The sequence below is a fragment of the Numenius arquata genome, chromosome 9 (genome assembly GCF_964106895.1).
Source record: "Numenius arquata chromosome 9, bNumArq3.hap1.1, whole genome shotgun sequence".
Lineage (NCBI taxonomy): Eukaryota > Metazoa > Chordata > Aves > Charadriiformes > Scolopacidae > Numenius > Numenius arquata.
In genome coordinates, this window is record NC_133584.1 from 35,806,015 (window position 1) to 35,831,587 (window position 25,573).

Genomic DNA, 25,573 nt, shown 5'->3' on the forward strand with positions numbered 1-25,573 from the left:
GCCTTGCTATTTAACAGAGGGAGGAGAGAGATGACACTTGTTCTGAGCTCCTGAGTTACTGCTACTTAAGAAAGTCCCAGAGAAAGGAGTAAGGTACAGGCTCCAAACAGACCTGCTGGAGAGGACTGCCTGATGGATCCACGTGTCCAACGGGGCACAGAAACAGTAGGCAGATGAGTACAGGCGTAGTGAGGTGTTGGAGAAGGTTGTTTGTGGAGGCGGGATGGGAAAAAAGCTCCTTGAGAAAAGGAGGAGGAAGGACCCGAGGCAAAAACATTAAAATGTTAGATGATAACCAACTTCTCTTAGAAAGGCTAAAAGACTTAACTCAAATACGTCAGGTACTTTTTAACATTTCCATTGACTTGCAGGATTCTAGGTACTGATATTACCAGTGAGGGAGAAGGTCATAGCATGACTGCAAATTTGAGTATAGGCATGGATGCACATCTGAATAGCTATTTCTCTCCTTTAAGATGTAATGTATTTTATGGAAAGAGTTTGAAAACTTCTCTTCTAATGCTTTATATAATTGCACTTTAAATGTACTAAAGATTTTCCACAAGAGGCCTGCAAACCTCTCTGTCAGGATGTTTTCCAAATACAAGTTAAATATTTCTTTTGCAATTGAACTCCATTACGCATGGTTACATCACCCTAATATAGTTCTGTTTAATTAGTGTTTACAGTCCTTAAATAGCTTTAGACCATTACTGTTGATCCTTGGTTATTTTCTAGCCAAATTGAGCTTGTTTACTTCTCTCTTGTCTTTCCCAAGTAGTCCTCTTGTCGTGCCTTTGTCATTTACGTTGTTCAGTGACTCAAAAAGCTTTTAAGTTAGTAAGTGTACAGTGCAGTTGTCATTGCCTTATCAGTACATGCTCTATTTTTGTTTTATATTTGTCTGATGTGATACAACTGTGAATGCTGCCTGAACTTTTGTCCTTAGACACACAAGTGCATTGAAGATACCCTTCTGCGGTTTACTCTGCTATTGTACCTAAAAGTTCTTTGGAATTAATACTTGTCCCTCTTGCTCAGTTTTTTTCCCTACAGGTAAACTAACTTTCATTTTCCAGCAAGCCTCTTAATTCACAGATGATGAGAGTATTGCTAATTTGTCTGTGTCCTTTATGTAAGTTCTTTGGCCTAAGAAGTCCATTCAACTTTTTCCTGAGAATTATTTGTATGTTACTGCTATTTTATTTAAATTCCAAAGTTATATTTTATCTGGGATTTTTTCAAATACCCAGCCATCTGGTACAAAACTAGTATCTCAGTGTCTTGCTGTTTATCACTTTGCCGTTACAGATTTTCAGGCACTAGAAATTTATCAGTACTGTTCTCACCCATAACAAATTGAGAGAGAGGTTTTGTATGATCCTGATTTCAGTTGCACTGATGTAAAGTTACAACTAAGAATAGAAATAAAGTGCCGTGGAGTAGTGCTGATTGACAACATGGGTGAAACACTATAGGTGAGATTCAGTTTGAGACTCAGTTTGGTGTTTACAGGTGTACATTGGGTGTCTAAATTTGAAGCTACTGCTTCAAAAGGATGAATGCCTCCCAAATATTTTGTACCACTATCTTCTAACACTGGGTAAGTGTCTAGGGAATCTCTAAAGGCAGGAGCTGCCTATGTTTAGGCAACTGGATTCAAAACAGAGTATCAAATTCAGGGTTAGCTATAACACTTCTCACACCATCTGTGTGTCTTCTTGAAAAGCTCATGAGAGAAGACCAAGTCCAAATAAAAAGAATTCCTTTTGGTGACAAATTTAGTGCTTTTGCCTTATTTGAAAGTGAATCTTTGGTCCTGAAGTTGTCTGTGTCAATTGAAAAGGGAATTTTTACTTCTGTCCCTTTTACATAAAATGTCAGCTATGGCACAGCTGTTCTTGTTCTTTATGCATGTCACGTGTACTCCAATTGAGTGCTTAGAGGTTAGGGAGAGAGGACTTGACCTGACATTAATGCAAAAAAAATGTAGGTATTAGCATATAGATTGATGATCCGTACTGCAAAAGGAGTAGTGATAAAAATGTAAACTCAGTTTTTATGAAAGATGTTTTTCGTAATTTATAGGTGTTTTTAACTTGTCCAAACAATTGCTACATTATTTGTGCGAGACTGATTCTCATTTTTTGACTTTCTGTGAATTTCCTTTTGAATCTTCTCAGTTCCAGCTTTCCATTAAACAAACACACTGACAATGTGTTTGATTTCCTCTGAAATCACATTACAAGATCTAGCTCTGAGCTAAATATGCAGTTTTGTAAGCTGAAAACTCTTCTGCTGTCCTCCATTCATCTCGTGAATTTTGAAATCCAGTTCAGCCAGGAAATTGTCCTCCTTTACTTCTTCCCCTACTCAGTTAGAAGGAGAAGGAAGGGAAATTGCATTTCAGAGATCTAAAATGTGAAATAAAGTTTTATTTGTATAGAATTATATCCTACAGGAAGTCATACAAACTTTTTGCTTTTTTTGGAGGAGGAATAAAAGGATAAACTTTTAAAGGCATTTTTTGGCTTGGTGAATTGTTTCAGCTACCCAGGAGGCTTATAAGCAATCTGGGAATGCTGCACCGTTTACCGATAAAGCTGATTTTGCTAGAACTGCCTTGAGCACTAAAAGTGAAATGCTAGATAAAGGATCTATGTATGACAGAGACCTGGAATTCTGTTTACTTCTATACTAAACATTACCAGCTGGCTCATCGGGCATTTGCTCAAATGTCTTTTCGGAAGAGGGCACAGCAAGTACTATCTTGTATCTAACCCAGCAAATAATTTTAGCTCTGTTTATTATTCCCAGGAAGCTCTGACTGATTTAAAGAAGAAATCAGACGTTGCTGTCCTTGTATTGAAAAGGTTCTATTAGCTCCTTTTTACCAGTGTGGAAGTCCCCCCCCATTAAATTTTGGGCTAAGTTTTTAAGACTGAAACTCATTTAGAAATAGGATTATTAGTTCTTTCAGTTTAGATAAAGATCAAATTCCAGGCATTTGGAATTGGGTAGTCCATTTTATGGGATTCATCAAATTTAGTTTGGGCTGCCTGGGAAAGGTCTGAGCCAAATAGCCTCAGAGTTTTATAGGACAATTTCTCTTCTTGTTTTGTATGTTTTCTCAAAAAAAACTTTGTAGCTCATTTTGTCCATTGGAATGACCTATTTTTAATGGAGCTAGGTAAAATTCGTATTCTTCAGTTACTTTCCTCTGTTAAAGGATTCTTCTAAAGCACTTGTTACTTTTGCATTAAAACTGGCTGTCTTTGCTGTACTCATTGAATCCAATCTACCAAAACACCTCGGGCATGTATTTTGGGTCCTGTAAACTTTCTCTTGTTCTGCCAATGTTGACTTCTAGTAAAGCATTCCTGAAATTCTCTTTTCAACTCATGAATTATTTAGTACTTCTTTTCATAGTCCCAGTCATTCAAATTACTTGCATAGCCTGTTATATACCTTCAAATTCATAGCTAAGTGCTTAGTATTGAGAATGGAATTTTTATTATTTAGAGATATTATAAAACTAGCTGCATAATGTATTAGAACATGCCTTGTTTGTTAAAGCTTACTCCTGTAACTGGAAATAAGCCTTTAAAAGTCCTGGCGTTTTTCAGCTATTTTTCTTGAGAGAGAGAGGGGAAAAAAAAAAGTGTTTACGTATGTGGGTTGCTGGGTTTTTATTTCCAGTGGGGAATATAAAACAATATGGTTGTTACATTTTCATGTAACCATTCTGAAATAATGGATTTTAGCATAAAGTCTGGAGGCTGCAAACTTCAGATGCAGAGATTAATGCTTCTGATAGCTGAAATGTAAATCTCAAATGTGTGAATGTGATAGCAGTTACTGAAATTTATGACCTAAAGTGACAGGGTTGTGACAACAGTTCTCCAGTAACTAGGAGGGTTGTTCTTTCCTTAAAAGGGTGTTTGGAAAATTGTAAATATAACTTACGAAAAGTCACAACTCTTGGTTTCTTTTGCTTAGGGATATCAGGGATCAGCAGGAACTCCAGGTATCCCGGGAACTCCAGGCATTCAAGTAAGTTTCTGTTTCATTCCTAGAATTTGAAAATCTTGAGACAGATCCCACTGACTCTCTCCCAATATCCGCGGTTTGCCATTGAGAGTTGAGGTGTGGGGAATCAGAAGGGCTCAAGGGATGGCATAAAGTCAGGGGCCATCCTTGGGTGAATGGCTTTGGAACTCACGTGTCTTTGGGGTTTGTAGGTAGGCTGACAATTAGACTGCAAATCTAATTGCTAGGTAAGGCCTGTAGGAGCAGGACTCAACTGGGACTTAGACATTTTCATCCTGATCCAGAAGCCAAACAGTAGTTCTTTCCAGGTTTCTATGAATCAGTAACAGTGATCTGAAGCATTATCATGTTGGTTGATTACCCACAATTCACATGTCCAAAAGAAGGTTTCAGATAAAGTCCAGATGGATGGAGGAGAGTTCTTTTTCTTTCTTCATTGTATTAATTTAGTAGTCCTTACTGGGACAGTTGTTGGAAACCAGTGCTCTATTTTACTTGTGGCATGATCCAGTCTGGCTGGATAGTCAAGGACTTACTAATTTGTTGAATTAAATATCTGAGAGCATGCTGGGGCCAAGAGCGAGCCTGCAACATAGCGTATGTCTGATGGACATTTGAAAGGAAGAGGACATCTCTGGACCAGTACATGCTGCATGGTGTCCTTTTATCCCGGAGTGGTCCTTGGTTAGAGCAAAGAATTGTTTTGGTGTTCGCTAGTCGTGGGTTACGATAGCGTGCCATATTCATACATGCTGGCTACATTTTGTGCTTGGTTCTGCTTTTGTATCTAGTTACCAAAATGCTGTGATCAGCCAGCTGACACATCACTCCCTGGGTCATGTTGTATTACATTTCTGTGTCTCATTCTGTATCAGACTGTATTATTTGAGCTGGTTTTCATTTTTTCTCTTAGGGACCACGTGGATTGCCAGGTACCAAGGGAGAGCCAGGGAAAGATGGTGCTAAGGTAAAAAAAAAAAAAAAAAAGATTTTACTCTTACCATTTATCATTTTTGGGTATACAGTTAATAGTATCAGTATTTTCACATGGGGCTTCTGTGAGCATTGTTTACTGAAAAGGTAATAAAGAAGGAATAAGAATCCAAAATTTGGAATGTTACTTCAGTTCTGAATCTGGTCTACTTTATTTAATAAAGTTTTTATAGGTTTAGCACTGCCAGTAACACCTTTATTGCACTTAATAATTTATATTTAGAAAGCATATCTAAATATGGGTAACTGGAAGTATGATAAAGACATCTATCAGAATAGTTTCTTTCTATCTCTTTGCACCGTTTTTCTCTTTAAGTGAGCATCCAGATGAGCTAGGTAGGAATTTTTGGATGGTGCTTTTTATCAGAAAACACTGACTAATTGAAACCAAAGCTTTTTGTGGAAAAATTCTAGCCGAGGTGTAGCCAGTAGCTTGGAGCTGCAGACAGATGTGGAAGCTTATCTATAACTCCCTTCTGGTAATCAGGATAAACTTGAATCTGGATCTCCTGTGTAGACAGTGAATAAACTAGCCATTGGCTTTGGGCAAGCCTTGTTGATATGTTAATATTTGTGTCCACCCTTCTCTCACACTTTTACCCTATATTTAGAAAAGTTCTAAGTTCATTGTGATAAAAACGTATTTTGTTTTTGGTTTATTTAAAACTTCAAAGCCTTTTTTGTAAAACAAACACTTGTTTTGCACATGGATTTTACTGTGGAATTTCCTTCTTCTAAAGTTGCCAATATTAAAAGCAGGTCCTTAAATTCATCACTGTTCAGCAGAATTCTCAAATGCATGCTTAGAGCTGAAAAATGTGGTTGTGTTCTGTGCTTTAGGCATCTTAGTCTAATTGATATTAGATGTTAATCTAACTGATCAGTCAGTATTGGGCCATGTGCAGAAAGTACGATACTGATGATGAAAAACTCTTTTCTCCTGGCAGTGCAGGGTTGTGACAGATAGAATATTTCCTAATGCTCAGTCCAGCCTTGTTTAAAATGTGCCAAGAAATAGGGCTTCCACCACTCTTAGAAAACTTCTTCCATTGTAAAATATGTCTTGCCGTTAGAATTTTTTTCCTGATGATTCAGCCCAAATTTTCATCTCTTAATTTCATCCCATTACTTGTAAAGTTTCTGTAGCAACTAATTTAAAACTGTTTCCATTGCCAAGTGTTTTAGTTTATCCAATAATTGAATCACCACTCTGAGCAGAAATCGAGGCTCCATTCTTTTTCATTAAGAAGCAATGGATGCATGAAGTGTTTATTTCATAAGCTTTGGTGATTTTTTAACTCCATTCCATTGTCTGTTTTCAATTCTTATTTGTTGAGAGATATTTTGATAGCATTAACCCACAAGCTGTCATTCCTGTGGTCGTGTTCCTGTCTTCTGTGAATATGTGACAGACCTCTCCAAATCTGATTAGACATGAATGGTTTTGATAAATACCACTGAGACATGTTTTCTTTTACCCTTTGTCTTAGAACGTGAAATATTACTTAAAATAACTTCCTGAGCATAATTTACTATTCATCCTTTATGACTGAAATATATTAAACAAATTGAAATATATTAAACAAATTGAAATATATTGCTCAATGTAAATTTAGATATTAACAGGGAGAAAACATTGTGATTGTCCAAAAAATGGTTTGGTGGTTGACTGTTCTGAGTGAAGTAGATTCTGTCTATTGAAACAAGCAACTAAGCTTGTTTTTATTGTTTCAAGGCAGGTAGTGCCAAGTTTAGCCTTTTGTTGTAATTTCCCAAGGGAGCTTGCAGACAAATTGTCAGAAAAATATCTTCAGTACCAATGGCAAAAGTTTTGGGATTCCTGATATCTGACATCTGTGAGGACAATAAAAAGAACTGATGTTTTGGTTTCTGTTTTCAATTGACAGCTGCTTTTACCAGAGTGGATTCTGTCTTACACTGAAATGAGAACTCATTTGTCTAAGTGCCAGAGTTGTTTTATTGGTGTATCTTGGTTTCATTTTGTTTATTTTTTAGAGAAAGTACTTAATACCTTATTTTTCAATACTTCATTCATCCAGAGCAAGTTGGTAAAATAAGGTCAGTAGGTCTTTAACATTTTCAGTAAGAGGTAGGAGCAAAGCCTTCCTAGATTTAGGGAATTTCCTTGTTCTTCAGCAATTAGGAATGGATGGTAGAATTATCACAGCCCCTACAGAGACTTTTCAGAGTTCTTAAATTCTTTTCAAAGCTTTTTTTCCTCTTGTCAACACTAAGTTGCTGCTTTTGAACCTCGGTAAGCTTTATTGTGAGATTACAGTAAAATTTATTCTAAAAAATGTAGTGATTGTTTACTTTTTTCTTTTATTTATTGAGTTTTGTTTAAAGAGCAACAAACTCTAATCAATCATACCAATGTTATGTAGTTGATAAGGTGATACACACTGTCTTTCCACTATTTGTTGATCATCGAGAGTATGAATACTATTATAGTCTATTACTGTTACTATTTTACATATAAGAATTTAAAATGTTTGCTCTTTTAGGGTGACCGTGGACTACCAGGTTTTCCTGGATTACATGGGATGCCAGCACCAAAGGTTGAAATTAAGTATTTCTTGTTACAATATTCATGTATTTCGGCTTGCTCTATAGTTTAATTTAAAGGCAAAATAAGTTTACAATATAAAGTCAGTGCATTTGAACTATATAAAATGAATAGATGTGATGCTGAAATTGAAGGAAGATACATGACATGGGAAGTCATTATGTACATATCAAGCAATGGAGAACCACCTGTTTTTTTCCTTTTTGTTCTGTTCTATGGGATTCTATATTAATTACTTTTAACTTTGATTTTACTACTACTTTTAACCTTCTTCATCACAAATAATGTGTCAAAAATATAAATAATTATATAATTTTCTTGAAATCATTCCATTTGAGTGACAAATCGCAAAGGATAGTTCTGTTCTAACCCAATTAGTTTTTTTCACGTGTGTTCCCCAAAACGTCATCAACCGTGTCTTTTGCTCTTCAGTGTTAGTACTAAACTGAATTTACTTCTTAGTTTTTCCAAATTTTATTTTAAACTTTTCAAATAATTTCTTCAGAAGAGTGCAGCACTTTTCAAAGAGCTGAATTTTCACTTATGTACCTACCTATATTGAAGCAACCAGAAACTCAAATTGCCTTCCATTGAAACTAGAAGCATTAACCCAGTAGTGTTGGACATTCTGAGCTTCTCCCCTGGGAGAGATTGCAAAAGTCAAGATCTGAATTTACTGTCTTGAGCATATTTTTTTTTATATGAGCTGGAGCTCTTTGCCTCCTTCATTTTTGTCTGCTATACATTTATACTTTGTATATATATCTGTATATAAAGACTTCTATTTTAAAAATTAACTTATACACACATGTTTTGTCTAGGGAGAAAGGGGTCCTAAAGGAGATCAAGGAGTGCCAGGAATATATGGAAAAAAGGCAAGTGAATTTATAATCATAAAATAAAGCAAAATGTTGTTGGTATTTGTGGTGGGGTGACCTTGGCCGGCTGCCTGATCCACCCCCCTAGCCATGCTCTCATTCCCCCTCCTCGACAGCACAGGTGGAGAAAATAAGATGGAAAAGCTTGTGGGTCCTTATCTGGACCTTATCTGTCCAGATAAGGGCAGGGAGATCACCTACCAATTACTGTCATGGGAAAAACAGACTTGACTTTGGGAAAATTAATTTAATTTATTGCCAACTATAATAGGTTTAGATAGTGAGAAGCGAAGACAAAAACTAAAACACCTTCCCCCCACCCTGCTTTTTCCCCAGCTCAACTTCACTCCTTCATGAGATGGGGAATGGGGAACAGGGTGGGGTCATCAGTCCATAACAGTTCCTCTCTGTTCTCCTTCCTCCTTACTTCTCCCCTGTTCCAGCACGGGTCCTTCCCACGGGCTGCAGTCCTTCAAGGACAAACCTGCTCCTGCATGGGGTCTCCGTGTGGTGCAGCTTGGCTAGCACAGCTCCACCATGGTCCTTTCCACAGGCTGCAGGAAAACCTTTGCTCTCATACCTGGACCTCTGACTCCTCTCCTTCCTCACTGACCTTGGTGTCTGCAGAGTTGTTTCTCTCACTTTTTCCCTCACTCCTTACTTTGCCTGTGTCATATGGAAAGACATTGGGGTTCTGGAGAGAGTCCAGAGAAGGGCAACGAAGGAGGTGAGGGGTCTATAGCAGAAGTCTTATGAGCAGCAGCTGAGGGAGCTGGGGTTGTTCAGCCTGGAGAAAAGGAGGCTGAGGGGAGACCCTATTGCCCTCTGCAACTACCTGAAAGGAGGGTGTAGAGAGGTGAGGGTTGGTCTCTTCTCTCAAGTCACAGGCGATAGGACAAGAGGAAATGGCCTCAAGGTGCACCAGGGGAGGTTTAGGATGGATATTAGGAAAAATTTTTACGCTGAAAGGGTTATCAAGCGTTGGAACAGACTGCCCAGGGAAGTGGTTGAGGCACCATCCCTGGAGGTATTTAAAAAGATGGGTAGACGTGGTGCTGAGAGACATGGTTTAGTGGTGGTTTTGGCAGTGTTAGGTTTACAGTTGGACTCGATAATCTTAAGGGTCTTTTCCAACCGAAATGGTTCTATGATTCTAGTTGATGATGGTTCTATCATCTAGTTCTGTGACAGTTGGTAGTTAGGTTCGTGGTTAGGATGATTCTATGTTTTTGCCCTTAAATATTTTTCCTCCTGAGGTGCCCCCACCATGGCTGGAGGGTTCAGCTGTGGAATGGGCTGGAACTAGCTGTGTCCAGGGCAGTGCTGGCCTCTCCTCACAGAGGTCACCCTGCATCTCCCCACCAGAGCCTGGACACCAGCACCCTGTACAGTATCATTGATATTTTTATAATAGATGTGTTCACAGAGAATTTAATTAAGTACATTTTTTTCAAATATGTCTATGCCTTTAATATAGGGTATATGTAACAATTATATTGCAAAGAAGTCTCTGCTTTTTAATACATAGCAATGTACATGAACCATATAACCAAATAGGAGTTTTAAGCAATTTGAAAGCGGGTTTAGACAGAAGTGTGTTAAGGAAGAAACAGCTCTTCCATACGTTTTCAAAATTACAAATAACATACATAATTTATAGGTTAAATACACTGAAGTTGCAGCATAAACATCGAGCACTACTTACTTTTCATTTGCTATATTTCTCAGGGTTCAAAAGGAGAGAAAGGTGACACAGGGTTTCCAGGAATGCCTGGGCGATCTGTAAGTTTTGCAAAGACAATTTGCCTTTAACTTGTGCTTGTTGATGATGGCTGTTGACTGATGACTGTTACCTGTTGCCACAGGGAGACCCTGGCAGAAGCGGGAAAGATGGATTACCAGGAAGTCCTGGTTTCAAGGTATGTACAAATGTATATTCATATCTTGCCAAAGTCTTCAATACCACTGCTATTAGTCTAAATATACTCAGTTTATTCTGTGGAGAGTTACTGGAAATTAAAATAATGCGCGTCACTGGGAAATGCCAAAGTTCACTGCAGTCAGTGGGCAGACTTCCTTGATTTCAGTTGGTTTGTGAGTAGGGACGAAGCTTTTATCAGGAGCGCATTAGTGATCATCAGAGATTGTTTATGCTTTGTCTCCCTTATCCTACTTCTGTTTCTCCAACTCTGTGAAGTTGTTAATGAAATTTATATGCAAGCATATGCTGCAGAACATACCTGTTGCATACAGTTAAGAGGGAAGTAATCTAATTATTATTATTGCTTTTGAAGGGGCTGGATGAAAATTGGGGGAAAACACCTTCAGTATTGGATTGTTATTTGGTTTAGGTTTAAATACTCCTACATTCACTTCATTTTGATCTTCAAATCCCATTGATACCTGCTTACAAATTGTCATTACTCATATGTATTTTCAAGAGCATGTACCGTCTGACACTTGCAAATATGTCAGGCAAAGACAATTTAGCAGGCATTCTTAAAACATTCAGCTAAGTTTGTGTCTGTGGACGTAGTAGCTATCTATGTTGCCATTAAAGTTAAGGGAGGTCTAACTAGTAATGCCAGTGGAGTCTGGTGAGAGCAATTCAGCTCTGCAGATACCAGTTTAGTTGCTTACATAGAAGTGCCTGGTGCATGCATTAGTGTCCAAGACATCCTAAGGGAGCTGACAAATATATTGTAAGACCTATGGAAAGTGCCTTTCTGGAATGGGAGTGGGAACCCAGACAAGACACCCTTTAGTATCTCAAATATGACCAAATGACTATGTGTGGGTAAAGAAGTTGAGCTCCTGGTGGCTGATTAGCTGAATCAAGCTTCCATCAATTGTCTTGACTAGACTTCTGTTGGCTGTGATAGGAGCTTAGTTACTTACGTGAATTTATTTCAAATTAATCCTGCTTTATTTTCAATATATATATATATATACAGACACATAAATATACACACACACACACATATATATATATAGACACAGATATCTCTGCTAAGTTGGTGGAGAAATTCCTTCTCTGGTACTACAGAAAGTAGAAAAAAATAATTAGATATTAGATTTTTTCCTCTCTGGTATTTGATAACAAGGACAGGTAACAGTCGCGGTTGTTTAACATGAAATTTTAACTGTCACTGGTGGCCCTTTAGAGTGAAGTATTATGTTGATAAAGCATGAATTTGGAGAGTATTTTGATCTGCTTTTATGCTTTTAAACAATATACAGATAATTCAGTATACTGAATTATACTAGTTGTGTGAACCTGTGTACATTTAAACTGAAAGACGTTTTCTTGACTATTTTCTTAATTGACATATTTTTGTACTACAATAATTAATACTCATTGGTTTTTATTCATTTTATAATATAATAGTTAACAGAAGATATATTCTTCATTCAAACATTTTGTCAGCTTGGCTTCAACATCTGCTTGCTATAAAACATTGCTTCATTCCATGTCTGTAATCAAATTCAGAGCAGCAACAAACAGGCTGTCTTTGAAGGAAATTTCTGCTGGAGCTTTCCTGTTTTCTAACAATATTCATACTGGGAAAGAATGTGGAAAAAAAGCATGGCTTGAAACCCAGATGCTAGGCATTGTTACTTCAAGCCCAGTTTTTGTAGTTTTAGGTTAATTATTACCAGATTATTATATGCATATATATATATTAATTAATCTTTGCATTTGTTTCGTGTGCTTTTATTTCTGGAATTATTCTTCAAATTTTCAGAATGTTTTTGGTATCATACATATTTTGAGTAAGGACATAAAGATTTTATCATATCTGGTACTGCTATATTCTGGAGTGCTTTGAAATAGTTCTCAGACTGGTAGTTGTACTAACAATTAGACAATAGCAATTTATTACTGTTTTATGCCCTTCTTCAACCAGTAGTTGCTGTTCTGATTCAAAAGACAATTGTCTGTCTCTCATGTCTTTTTGCAAACTGTTTGACAGCTGTCTATTGGAGGCGGAATAAGGGAATATCGGATTGACAACACTTCTTACTGTGTTTGAAACTGGTTTTAAGACTGATTTGTTTGATGAAGCCTTGATCATGTGTATTGGTTTCACATTTTACTTGTATTAAAAATAGTAATTTGCTATTTGAAATAATAATTTTCATAATGCAAAGGAAGGTCTTTTTTTTAATATTGTATTTAACAGTCTTTTTTATTTTAAAGGGAGAAGTTGGACAGCCTGGATCTCCAGGCCTAGAAGGACATCGGGGAGAGCCTGTAAGTGATTAAATTGCTGACATTATCCATATGTACTGATTCGTTTGTTTCTTGGGTTTTTTTTCAGTTAATGGATGTTACACTTCACGTTTCATCCATGTTGATTTGAGTTGGTTGATATGTCTGTTTTTGTAAAAGTGCTTTTTTATTTTCTGGTGTTCATCTTTAAATTTGGATTTAGTAAAAGAAATAAGCCTTTGAAGGCAAAGATGCCTTAAAAGAAAAGACTCTTGACTATATTGGTGTTACATACTGATTTGTATATGTTATAAAATTGTCACGTTATTGACTTCTTCCCTATGGATAGGATGGTATGATTACATATTGATAGTTACTTGCATGAGGAAAGGTTCTGGGTGTTTTTAACTCTCATTTCTGGAACATGGTGTATGTTTTCTCATATACTTGTTAATTGCATTTTTAAAGTTTATTTTTTTCATTGCTTACTTCCCCTTCTCCTTTGTCCAGCTTTATTGGTCTTCTACTTCCTTGCATCTTGTTACACGCTCATATTATCTGGATGCCTGTTCTTCTTGCTTAGCTGGGGAACATGCGGCTGCATTTTTGTTTTGCTTGTTTCCAATGGCATTGTTCCTCTGATGGTGTTTCGGCAGCTCCTCAGAGCAGCTCCTTTTTCCCCCTCTTTATATGTCACAGCTAGGCTTTGTCCTCCTTGTTTCTTTGTTTGGCTCTTTAAGGCCACCAGACTTTGCTTGAAGCAGAGGAGCCAAGATATCTGTAGAAATAGCTGAAAGCTTTGAGTATTGAGAGAACGCCAGCTGTCTTCAAACCATCAGTAATACTTCTGTAGGCCAAGAGCAGTAAATGGAGCTCAGTTTGTGGAACACTGCCTTCCAGATGAATTACATTCTGAATTACATTTTGAATAGTAAGATAAGGAGATAGAGTTTTATAAATTCAGAAATTTTTGTGGTATTGGATGTAATGACAGGCAGCATGTGTTACATGGTACTGAAGTCTGGTAGAGAGTTTTGATAACGGGGAGTTGGAAATAAGGCTCACAGCTGAAAAATTCTCAAGATCTTTCATTTAAATTTTATATATATTCACCAAAACCTCATAAAACACTGTGAGTAGACTGCAAAACACTGGGCAATCATTCCCAAGAGACTTTCTTCCCACTTGGCTGGCTTAAGTGAGGAACACACATAATTCCTCACTTGGCTTTATTTTTTTCCTCTTTTTCTGCCACAAATAACTGTGAGATCTATTAACCTTTCACAATCTATGATATCTTCAGATGTAAAAAAGAGTGAAAGTGACTGTTAATTAAAAATCATAAAATACAAGTAAAGAGGTCTTGGTTTATTGTTAGTTAGTACGCTGTAACAAATGTGTTGAGATAATAACAAGACTTCTGTTATTGTCCCTAGCCTTATTTTGTCTCTTCATTTTTAGAAAAAATGTCAGTCAGTCATTGTGATTTTTTAAAAATTAATCTAAAAAATAGGAAGGAGAAGGAATTTCTGACCTAGGGAAAACTGAGTATTTAGTACTTTAACAGCTCTCTTTCTGATCTGACCTGTATCTGCTAAAGAAATATATTTTGGTTTAAAATTAATAGAAATGCTTCACAATATAAGATTTTAAACAGCAATGTAAACTCATCACTTAAGTTCCATACTTTTGCTTTGAAGAGAAATGAAGTGGCAGATTTAAGACAATAAAATCACTTAGAAGTCTTTTAAAATCACCATATAGAGGAAGACTTCTAATATATAAACAATTACAAAAGATTTACACAATCCTAACAGGGCAAGCCAGATTGCACTGTGTGCTTCATTTATAATCAGTGGAGGTTCTTCTGACGTGCAGAAAGTCTACAGGCTGACCAGGAAATTGCCTCAAGGTAACCACTAGGAAATGTGAGACACCTAGTCATACCTGCTCGTCTGCCTCCGTTGCTGGTGTAGCACCAGCCGGCACATGCAGACGTGGTACTCCCATCTATTTAGAGCCTGGAGGAGGAGCAAAGGGCATTTCTGTGCAGCAGCTTTGTGGTGAAAGTGGGCTTGGGCTGTGCAAAATGAAAGCTATCCTCAGCCGTGGGATATGTGGGCTGCCCTACTTGAAGTAGAGGGCATTTTTCTTTCATCTGATGGTGTCGTGGTTTGGGCAGATGGAAAGAGCTGGATTGTGGGGGCTGTGAGGGATGTCTTTTGCACCTTACTGCTTCTGTTGTTTCTGTTGTTCCTCCAATGTGTATTTGAATTATAACATCCAAGCGCCTTGTCTCTGCTGCTCTTCGGTGCAATTCAGTGTGGTCTCCTCTGGTGGGATACCTGAATAGTTAGGGCACTCATATGAGAGAGGGCGACTCAACTCTGCGGTGCCTTCCCTGTGATAGCTAAATAGGCTGCCTAAGCTCAAGAGAGGCCTCGGATGATGCTGTTGGAACTGTATGACTCCATATGCCAGATGCAACTGTGTCCCTGGGACAGCTCAGCAGGTTGCGTGGATACTCCACCCACACAAACATACATGCAAGCAGTCTTTATTTCTTCCATTCAGCCACATTAGTGTTAGACACGGCCTAATTTGTCAAGTTGGTCTTTTTAAAAATAGCCATCTTATGATCCCTCTTGCTTTAGCGAATAAAAAGAGCATGGTTGTGAAATGAATGCATCTTGAGACAACATCTAAGAGGCAACTATCTAGAATGGAGAGCACGTTTGAACTGAACTCCCATTGCCTCTGTCCTCTGAGACAGTGGTTATTTTCTGGACAACATGCTTTCTGGTGTACTATTACTGTTATTAATCCCCAAATTTATGAACAGGAAAAAGTAGGCTGTAAAGCTAAGTAAATAATTCCCAGTGATGTGGTTGTTTTCCCTCAATAGTACCATTTGGAACTTAAGTTAGCCGGGCCACCCCAATCCTACCCACCCTGTGTAAGAATAATGTTTGACAGTGTGGACAGAATAACTTAGACAGCATTTAGTAAAGCTAGTAATCAAGCTCATTTAACTGATCACAAAAATAATCCATGCTGTCAGTAGTTTAATGGCTAGTCATCTGTCTTACCTATGACAGGCTGTTTTGATAAATACATTTTTTTGAGGGGCCAACTGTCTAAAGGGTAGAATAAATCAAGATTTATTTGAGCTTAATTCCAGCTTGGCTGTCCTTTTTAACATAGGTAGAGTTTGGTTTAGGTGGAAGCTGTGTTAGACTTCTTGTGTTTACAATCATGCAGATGGGAACTCTGAAGTGAGTGCTTGTGGGTGAAGCTGGCAGGACTTTTATAGCACTCTTCTAGGCCTAGCATATGCTGTCCTGCCACAAGTAATTTGTCTGAACACTTGCAACTGCTCATGTTTACTCTCCAGAAATCATATTTTTCAGAAATACAGCTGCAAACACTTAAAATGGTCGAGTTTGCCCTTAATATTTAGGTCACATCAGAAGACCTCAGATGTGGCCTTATTTGTGCCAGCAATAGCAGCATAACATGGCTTTCAGCTTCTGACCTGACTCCCACTGTTTTACCTATTCTCCTGGTTTGTCTGTTGGCCTCTTATAACTCTATCAGGAATGCCAGATCTAGATCCATGCATTCTCCGAAACGTGTGTTTTATGTTAGGCTATGGTAGCAGAATTCTTTTTGAAACATGTTCAAGATGCACTAAGGATATTGAATTCTCCAACACAAGTTGCTGTATTTTTCTTCAAAGAGCAGAAATCTTTAAATTACAGCATAGAAACTGGTATAGGCAGGTAGCCTGTGTATTTGGAGAGCAAACCTAAAGTTAATGTAATTCTACTGCGTATGTCACCGTGCTGAACTTAATAGAAACAGGAATCAAGGAAAGAAAATTCCTGACTTAGTTATACGGTAGTATGCAGAACAAAATATTTTTTGGTGTTTTTTTCTTCCGTGTGCCGTGTAATATTCTCCCGTCTCCCTTATTACACAGTTTTTCAGGTCCCTTTCCTACAAACAAACTGGCTTTACTGGAACCCTTAAGGTGCAACACCTTGAGGCACGATGGCTTATTAAATAGTCTTGTGTTCAGTGTTGCCTCTTTTGTCTTTCTTTGCATAGGACACTATGAAAAAAACAGACATAAACGCTACTAGCAACTGTGTTATCTACATATTGACAATGTTCCTTAGAGATCCTGTTCTCGGAACAAATGCCTGGCAGCCAATCATCATCATAATAATAATAATATAGGAAATGATATTTACTTACTAAAATGTAAATGTAGCCAATTCTAATGAACTTTTTTCTTCTTCAGTACAGCTTTGAACATATGAAATGGCAGTCAGTGATTTAATAAACTGACATATATATGAGCCAATATATTGAGAATTGAGGAAATTCTGAAAAATAATATTTTTCCTATGTTTACCTACTGCAACAGAATTTTCTTTCACTTCAATTGCACCCTTTTATGCCTCTAGCTATGTGCACATTCTCATGAGAATCAAGGATGAGAGAAATACTAACACCACAGCCACTGTATTTGAGAGAAAAATGTGAAATGAATGAATGACGTGTAAAGAGGAACATCTTTTATAAGATTATCTAATATAGTTAGATGGGATGTGCAAATTTTAAGGTGTTCGAGTCCCCCTTCAAGTCTACAACAGAGAGTAATTCCAATATGATTTCTGTACATTTAATGTGGTTAAGTTAGGTAGACCATACGAGAGGGAAAGTAGCCCGTTACCTGTAGAATAGGATGGGACTGTGAATAATGGAAAACTTGGTAATTATTTGGAACTATTAATGGAATGAAATTTAAAATTCACAGTCAAAACCTTTGCAGGAGACAGTGCAGTGTAAGAGCTCTGCTAGTTTGTTTAGGAGGAAAGCTACTATTCGACTTTAATAAAATAGCTCAAGTTTTGTGCTTTTAGTTGTCATATTTATCAACTGTATTTGTGGAGTCGTTTCTGGTAAAAACCATATTTGAGAATGCAGCATCATGTGTGAACACTTTTTCCTATCTTCCTATTTCACAACTAGAAGGAGCAGCAGCGTAGTGTATAAGTGTTGACTAAAACAGGTGATGACCACTGGCTGAGATAAGTGGAAATGAAGTACTTAGACCATACGTATGTGCAAATGTGTTTTTCAGTGATCACAATATATTCTTTGCTTGATGCACTTCATGTTGATGTCATCTTGGTCTGTACCAGTTTTAGTTAATAAGATGCCATTTACTCAACATTTATGTTTTATATCTGCATTTATATACAGAGTTATGAAATACTTCAGTTAGAAACAAACCTAAAAGCTCTATGGTGTATCTATGCAATAGGCTTTTTGAAAAATTTCTTTTATTCTGAAATTGTTACTTAGTTTATTTTTTACTGTACCTAGTCTGATTATTGTTGCATTTCTGATTTTAATCTCTCAGTAGATTAAAGCATAAAAATCCTATTGTATTTCCGGTGCTTAAGAGATCACGTGTTGTGTTGATTTAATACTTATGAAAATGTTTCATAGAGTACTAAATACTCATTCAAGTTCTAGATTGCCTTAAATTAGGCACTGCTATAAAATAGTGCTCTCTTTATAAGGAATGTATTTAAAAGAAATTATTTCCTGATAGTCTTTAAGAGAAAAGTGATGAGGAGACTCAGCAAACTGGTTGGTGTGAGTCTATCAAAATTCTTAGCCTCAAATCTAATATTCATGCTTTTCCACTAGTCTGAGATGCCTCAATAGTAGCAGCTGAACTCTGAACACTGATGGCCTGCTGTTCAAAGGTGTCAGCATTACAGTCATAAGGGAAGTAAGAACTAGTATTTGCTCTGCAAATGATGCCTTCCGGGTCTCAAAAGAATACCTGGTTTCTTTGTTGAAAATCCTGACTGTGACCGGTAAAATACATTTATGTATAAAGTGAAATGGTTATTCATGTGGGCTGTCTTTTTCTACATAAACAACTGATGCAGTAATACTTTGGTAAGCATATGCTGTACATCATTATTTCTTACAAGCAGGTTTGGTTAGTTGAATTAGTTTTGTAGTGATTGTTACTTTATTTCTTCTTCTAATTTTTGAATTGTTGGAGTAAACAGGGTAGAGTCTTGCTGATGACTTTCTGATTGCTGAAGCTACTATAACAGATGTTGTTAGTCTTGTTCCAACTTGAGGAAGGGGGAGATGACAGCTTTGACAGCACAATACTTTCAATAATGGTTCTTTAATTATACAGTGCTTGCTGTAAGCTCAACCATATCTTTCAGACGGAATGCAGGTTTTCCTGTCAATTATAGCTTTTAGGTCCGCTTTAGGTGTATATATTTTTAACAGACTTTATTTGCAACCTAGGTTATCATTCTGACTGGCAAGTTATTTTAACTAAATTCATCCCATACTACGTTTTCAGCAGAGTTAATAGCTCTTAAGAAGATAAATATGAGAACGGTGCTGTAAAGAAACAGGTAATTAAAGACTTTGGGAACTTAAGGCTGACTAGTCTGAACTACTCTATTATTCCCAGTTGACAAAAATAATAGAAGACATGACAGCATAGTTGCTGATCCAAAGCATATTGAAGTCAATGGAGAGATTCCCATTGAGTTCAGTCTGGACTGGGGCCACAACAAATGCTGTAATAAATTTGGACCCACTGACCTAATGCAACTTGGAAAATAATGCCCACTTTTCTAAGTCATAAAACTAACAGTTCTTTCCCATCTAATTCTCACTTTCTGCCTGCTCCTCATCAATTCTAATTTTTAATTTTCTGTCTTCACACACTATGCAATTACATTGATTATATTAGTTTTCTGTAATTGCATAGTATCATCTTTATTTTGTCTACAGAGACTTAGGAAAGTATTATTTTTGGATTTTTTCAGTTAGTACCATTTCAAATTTGATAACTTTGGAAAATCAAGTGGAGAGAAGGTGGCATACCTTGATGCCATTTCTTTAAGACTATTCTATAGGTGCAATGTTAACAAAGCCAATTTCTTAAAAGGTATAAGGAACTATGAACGGAGCTGTAGTTCTAAGCCTATTATGGCCATGAATGGTGTGTGCTATAAATAGTTATAAACAGTACTTAGAGTAGTCTGTTTTATGTTTGTATGCGGCAGTGACTATTTTATGGGTATGCTGGCACTTTTCTTACTAATTCATGTGCTGATAGAAATTACATACCAGCACTCCTCCATTGCAGCTGATTTGTAAACATAGTGATAGAAATACCTCTGACCAATATGTTGTACCAATTTAAAATCTCCCCACTGACTTGCTGAGCTGTATTACAATAAATGGATGCTTGTTTGCCCTGGTTTGAGGTAAAACAGAACCAATTTTCTGTTCAGTTATTTTACTTTTCAGCTAAGCCTCTTCTAACTAACTGAACCCTCTGAAATGAACAGCATGTATTTCCAACAGTATCAGCTCCCAGAATGATAAGACCTGATTGTTTATAATTTGCTCCAAGGGATGGTATGCAGAGAGGCTCTTGCTTACACTCATTGCTATAAAAACCGAGGTCAGCTAACTTTGTTATGTACCCTGTTGAAAAATGTGGGCCATCACCGGAAGGAAATGGGAGACCTGGTCACTGGGGATATGGAGAAGGCTGAGGCACTCATCAAATTTTTTTGCCTGAGTCGTTACCAGCAAGTGCTCTAGGCACACAGCCCAAGTCACAGAAAGCAAAGGCAGGGACTGGGAAAATGAAGCATGAACTGTAGGAGAAGATCAGATTTGAGATTCTAAAGAACCTGAAGGTGCACAAGTCCATGGGACCTGATGAGATGCAGCCGTGGCTCCTGAGGGAACTGGCTGATGAAGTTGCTAAGAGCCACTATCCATCATATTTGAGAAGTCGTGGCAGTCCAGTGAAGTTCCCACTGACTGGAAAAGGGGAAACCTAACTCCCATTTTTAAAATGGGAAAAAAGGAAGACCTGGGGAACTTCAGGCCAATCAGTTTCACCTCTGTGCCCAGCAAGATCATGGAGCTTATGTGTTTGCTTAAGTGTTTAATTTAATTTGATCTGATCTAATACTTTCCAGGCATAATGACTTAATTCACCCCGCTAAGAAGAGAATAACTTCTAAAGGGCTTGAAAGCTATATAGTAAAACTGGTGAAAAATAGGTATGACTTAAGTGATTAACATACACTTCCTTTTACACGTGGTATTTAAAAAAAGAGTCTTTTGCGTTCCTTTGGATCCACATGATGTCAGTAACAATATTTAGGGCATTCTTGAAGTTGTGTGCTAAATTTCATACATCCAAGAAAGGCTTTTCTGAAGTAGGAGATGCTTAAAGAGAATGTTTGGAGGTATATGTTGTGGATTGGGCTGACGTCTGCCATTTTAGTGCCAGGAAAGTTGGTGTTTATACTTCCAGTAAGTAATATTTTACATGTGCTGCTTGATCTTGAAATAGCAACATCTCTCCATTATTCTTGCCTTACAGTTTTCTTCATAACTCCCATGGTTTTCAAGGAACACTTCAAGTCACTGTCAAATCATTCAGTTGATATAGATAACACATTGGAAAGTGCATCTTTAACAAAACGGATTTTGTATGTTCTTCAACAAAAACATTATGCCTAGGATTAGAAAAATAAATATATGCATAGTGATATACTTACGAATTTGAGTGAACTTCTGACAGCCAAAGTACCCAGCAGTCCCTTTTGGGTGGCAGTATCATCATGTCATTTTGACCTGATTTAGGGTTTTTGAAAGTATTTGAAATCATTGAAGTAACATTTTTGCAGTTTATTGGAAAGAAAGGGCAAAAAATGAAAAAAAGTTCTTTTGTGAAGAAGAATATATTTGACAACCAGTGGAGTAAACACCCTATTTGTGGATTGTGGCAGAGGAGTTACAAGTAAGTAACATGCAAGATATTTTTTTCCTCTTTGTTCTTTAAATATTTTACAGCAATGCTAGCCTTACTATATTGTATTTGTCTGTGTTAATTTTCTGCTCTCAGACATATTACAGAGGTAGGATATAAAATGCCTCAGTTTCTAGTATCTTATAACAGAATTAAAAATAGAATAAAAAATATTTTAATACCAATAAATGGTAATTTAGACAGTAGATTCTGTGCAAAAATACAATGCCCAGAACATACTAATTTAGTTCACTAGATTATAAGTAAGAATGCCATTTTTGCATTGCTTTCATCTGTAATTCACAGCAATTGTGTTCAAGATTATTGCTCAGCAGCTGTGTTCAACCGCACAGAAAGTGTCATGTATGTTAAACTCTGTTAGACTGCAAGGTGCATGTATATGTAATTAATATGTGCCTGTCCTAAGTGGCATGTCACTAAACACTGTGCTTACTGTGCTCTTTCATTTTGTCAGGTCTCAGAAGCAAGCTATGGAAAATCAAGATGGGTCTGGATTTTTTGGCGTTGTTTTAACTTATGCTGCAAAATGGAAATGTTTTGAATCTGTAAATATTTGTCAGACAATAAAATTTTAGCCCTAAGATTATAATATATGGGGAATAAAAGCAGAGTTTGTGTAGGGTTCTTTTCCCTCCCTGCTTATGATGTGTAAATGCAAAATTTAGACCCAGCTTTTTAAACTGTGTATTGGTAATTACATATAGTCACGGACAATGCTATCAGAGCTAAGGCTTCACAATGCAATTTCTGCTTGTGCGAGCAATTTCATATTTCATTTTTAGGCCCACACATTATTGACTGTCAGTGGTTTGTATCATTTGCATTTTGGCATAACAGTAATATAAAGCGTGATTTGAATCTTAGTGGTATGGCTCAAGGACAAATTCCTAGATGTATTCAAGTGTTGCTCCATAGAGCACAGGGACATGGTGTTTCAAGTTTCTAAGGAAAAACACCCACTTCTTGGTATGAATTCTGACTCTGTTAATGTTTATGCTAGAGAATAATCAAAGGGAGAGATGTCTAGATGCCTTTAACACATCCCCTAAACATTTCTGTCTTCCTTTCCTAATACACTATGAAAAATACAAATTAACATTTTGATTTACAGCTTAGGTAAAATATCTGCTGGAGTTCCCAGTGACTCTGGAAACCAAAGAGAAACTCCCCTCAGCTGATCACTGTACTTGGAAACCAAACATAGGCATTAGGCTATGAATGAAGAGGACACTCAATTAGAATGTAGCAGCCATAAATATTCATTATTCCAGTTGATTTAATTTACACATTGCTGTTCTATTCTGTGCTTCTCAACGTGTTTATGGTGACTTACTTAACCACAAGTAGAAAGAGAATTACCAGAAGGATGTTTCGCTTTCCTTCTACTGATCCAACTTCAGCAGGGTAGTAACAGGATAGCCAGTTTTCTCGCTAGTCATCCTTTTTCTTCAACATATGGGACAAGCTAGAGAAAAGATTTGCTGTACCTATGTCCTCAGAAGGTCTGACTTACAACCTCCTTGAGAACTGTGGTCAGGGTGGTGATATGAAGCTGTAACTCCTTCAGGACTAAGTGCTGCATGTGGGCATCTAATCTACAGTCTATACTCTGATAGCCATCCAGAATGATTTTCATTTCACCTCATATAGTCAAGTAGACATATTTAGTCCATCTCCAACCATGTTGTAGTTCTTCTCTGATATGAAACTAATATCTGCATAGGATTATTCATCCCATTGTGAAATAACTTGTCTCCAATAGAAGGGGTCATTTTCTTCTGAAGTTGCCCGTTTCTTTTAACTGGCTGAGACAGTTTAGATTTTTAGATGGGTTAATTGAAATGAACCCTTCCAGAAAACGTGGAAGGGAAAAACAAGCAAACAACTTAAAGCAGGACTTCTTTGTTATTTTTGTATTCAAGTGGTAGCTGTGCTGTCAAAGTCGTTTCTTGTCATGCTTCTTCTGTATGTCCTTCATGATCAATAGCATTGCATTATTCTTGTGCAGTATGCTCAGTTAGGGTCATAGATTGCCACATACTTTGTAGTGCAGAAATGGGAAAGATATAATGAAGTTAAATAAGGGAGATCTGCAGTATTTGTCAGCCCTAAAAATCCTTTCATCAGAGAAACTACATTACTATTGCTTACATTCAATATTCTCGCTACAAAGAAGGTGGTAAAGATGGTTTCGTAACTGAGATCAGTTGGTTCACCTCTATTCAGGAAGCAATGAAGACAGTACACAAAGAGCTTTAAGCCTGAAATGGAGAAATTGATACTCAAGTCTCAGGCACTCAAGTAATAACAGCACTAGCAAATCTGGGCAAATTTGGTGCAGCTGGTGTATTAAATTTGCAGTAAATTGAAGCTATGGATAGTCTTGCCTGAATACAGGCTGGCTTCCCATCCATGATAAAACAAAAAACTAAACAGTCTTTAATAGGAATGAATTTAAAACCATTTGTAAGTTTTAATGAATGTTTCTGCTAAGATTAAAATATTATGATAGTATAAGACCTCTTCTTCCCAAACTGAAAAAAAAAAAACCGTGATAAAAATAGCATATTTTTCTCATTTGTAGTACATGTTGTTGTATTGGAAGTCTTGATTATTACGTATGTTGTGACCAGCATTTGGGGTTTTTTTCAGATAGATAATTTAAAAAATATTGTATATTTGTGCTTAGCCATTGTTCTGAAAAGATTATATATCACAAATCAAATAGTACTGTGGGTTAAAGAAGCACAAGGAATGAGTGCTTATGGGATCCTGTTCTCAGGTCAGTCTTTAAAAAAATTGACTTTGGTATTTTGACACATTTTACTGATATCGGACCAATATGGAATAAATTACTACAGGACCAGAAAAATCAAGGTTATTATATCCACTGAAGAAATGTACTACAGAAATATTAAACGATTTAAGAAACAACTTTTGCACTTTTATTGTGCAAATTAATTTTTGCTTTAGTAATTAGATTTAGTAATTAACTTCAGTCTTAGTGATTGCTATGTGAATCAAGATGTGGTTTTCCTTCTTTGTGCACTGGAAGGATTTGATCCCAATCTCTGGACCAACTTTTCATAGCTATTTTTTAAACAGATAAGAACTGCCAAGCAGCCTCAGCCTAAAGGAATTGTCACAGGACTCTTTCTCTGACAATGGTTAGGAGTGTGTAGAAAATGATTTTTTTTTCACCTGTTATTTATTGCCAGATTCTGTCTGTCAGAGATTTTGGGACTTCCCTAGCCAAAAATGCATGCTGGCCCATCCTACTTAATAGCCAGCAATGGACCAATTTTCTAGCAATTTTACAGTTCTTTTTGGAACACAGTTTTACTGTTTTCATTTGCTACATCCTGTGACAAATTTCACAGTATGCACCATATGGAAAAAAGGCATGATTTCTTGCTAAACTTACTCGCTGCTAATTTATTACTGGGCAGCTCCTTACTACAGGAAAGGGGGATGGCTGAAAGTTGTGTTCTTCCACAGTAGTATGACCGGCAGGAACGAAACTATGATTCTTTAGTGTCAGGCAGCCGAGCGTGTTGGGTGCGAGGAGCAGAGCAGCAGTCAGTGCCCTTTGAGGAGCCTCTGCTTGCCCTCTCGTGTGTGCAAGTTGCTCAAATTGTGTGACTCTTATCATAAGCCTTTCTCTACAATTTAAGTAGTGGAGAAGTTTTAAAACATTTTGAAGGCATGTAACTTCTTGAGTATCGGTGTGTTTATGTGTAAGTCTCAAAAAAGGGCCAGTTTGTCAGCTGTTAGAAGTCAGTATAAATTTTTTAGACAGATTGGACGATAATTTGCAGTCTGTAAGGCTGATGCCTGGCATGGCAGGGCATCACACTGTCACCTGCAAGGCTGTGGCTTTGGGTTTTGTCTGGCCAACTGTGGATCCACAAAGATTTGGCGAGTCTGATACT

The 25,573-nt window shown here is 37.1% G+C and overlaps 1 protein-coding gene across 2 annotated transcripts in view; it reads left to right on the forward strand.

Moving 5' to 3' along the window:
* COL21A1 (collagen type XXI alpha 1 chain) overlaps positions 1-25,573 on the forward strand; it is an 83,932-nt gene that overhangs the window by 25,775 nt on the left and 32,584 nt on the right. For both annotated transcript variants that reach the window (XM_074153465.1, XM_074153466.1), the window contains 7 exons: positions 4,000-4,053; positions 4,964-5,017; positions 7,569-7,622; positions 8,452-8,505; positions 10,237-10,290; positions 10,374-10,427; positions 12,710-12,763. In XM_074153465.1, the coding sequence (XP_074009566.1) occupies positions 4,000-4,053; positions 4,964-5,017; positions 7,569-7,622; positions 8,452-8,505; positions 10,237-10,290; positions 10,374-10,427; positions 12,710-12,763 (378 nt within the window). The remainder of the gene's footprint in view (positions 1-3,999; positions 4,054-4,963; positions 5,018-7,568; positions 7,623-8,451; positions 8,506-10,236; positions 10,291-10,373; positions 10,428-12,709; positions 12,764-25,573) is intronic.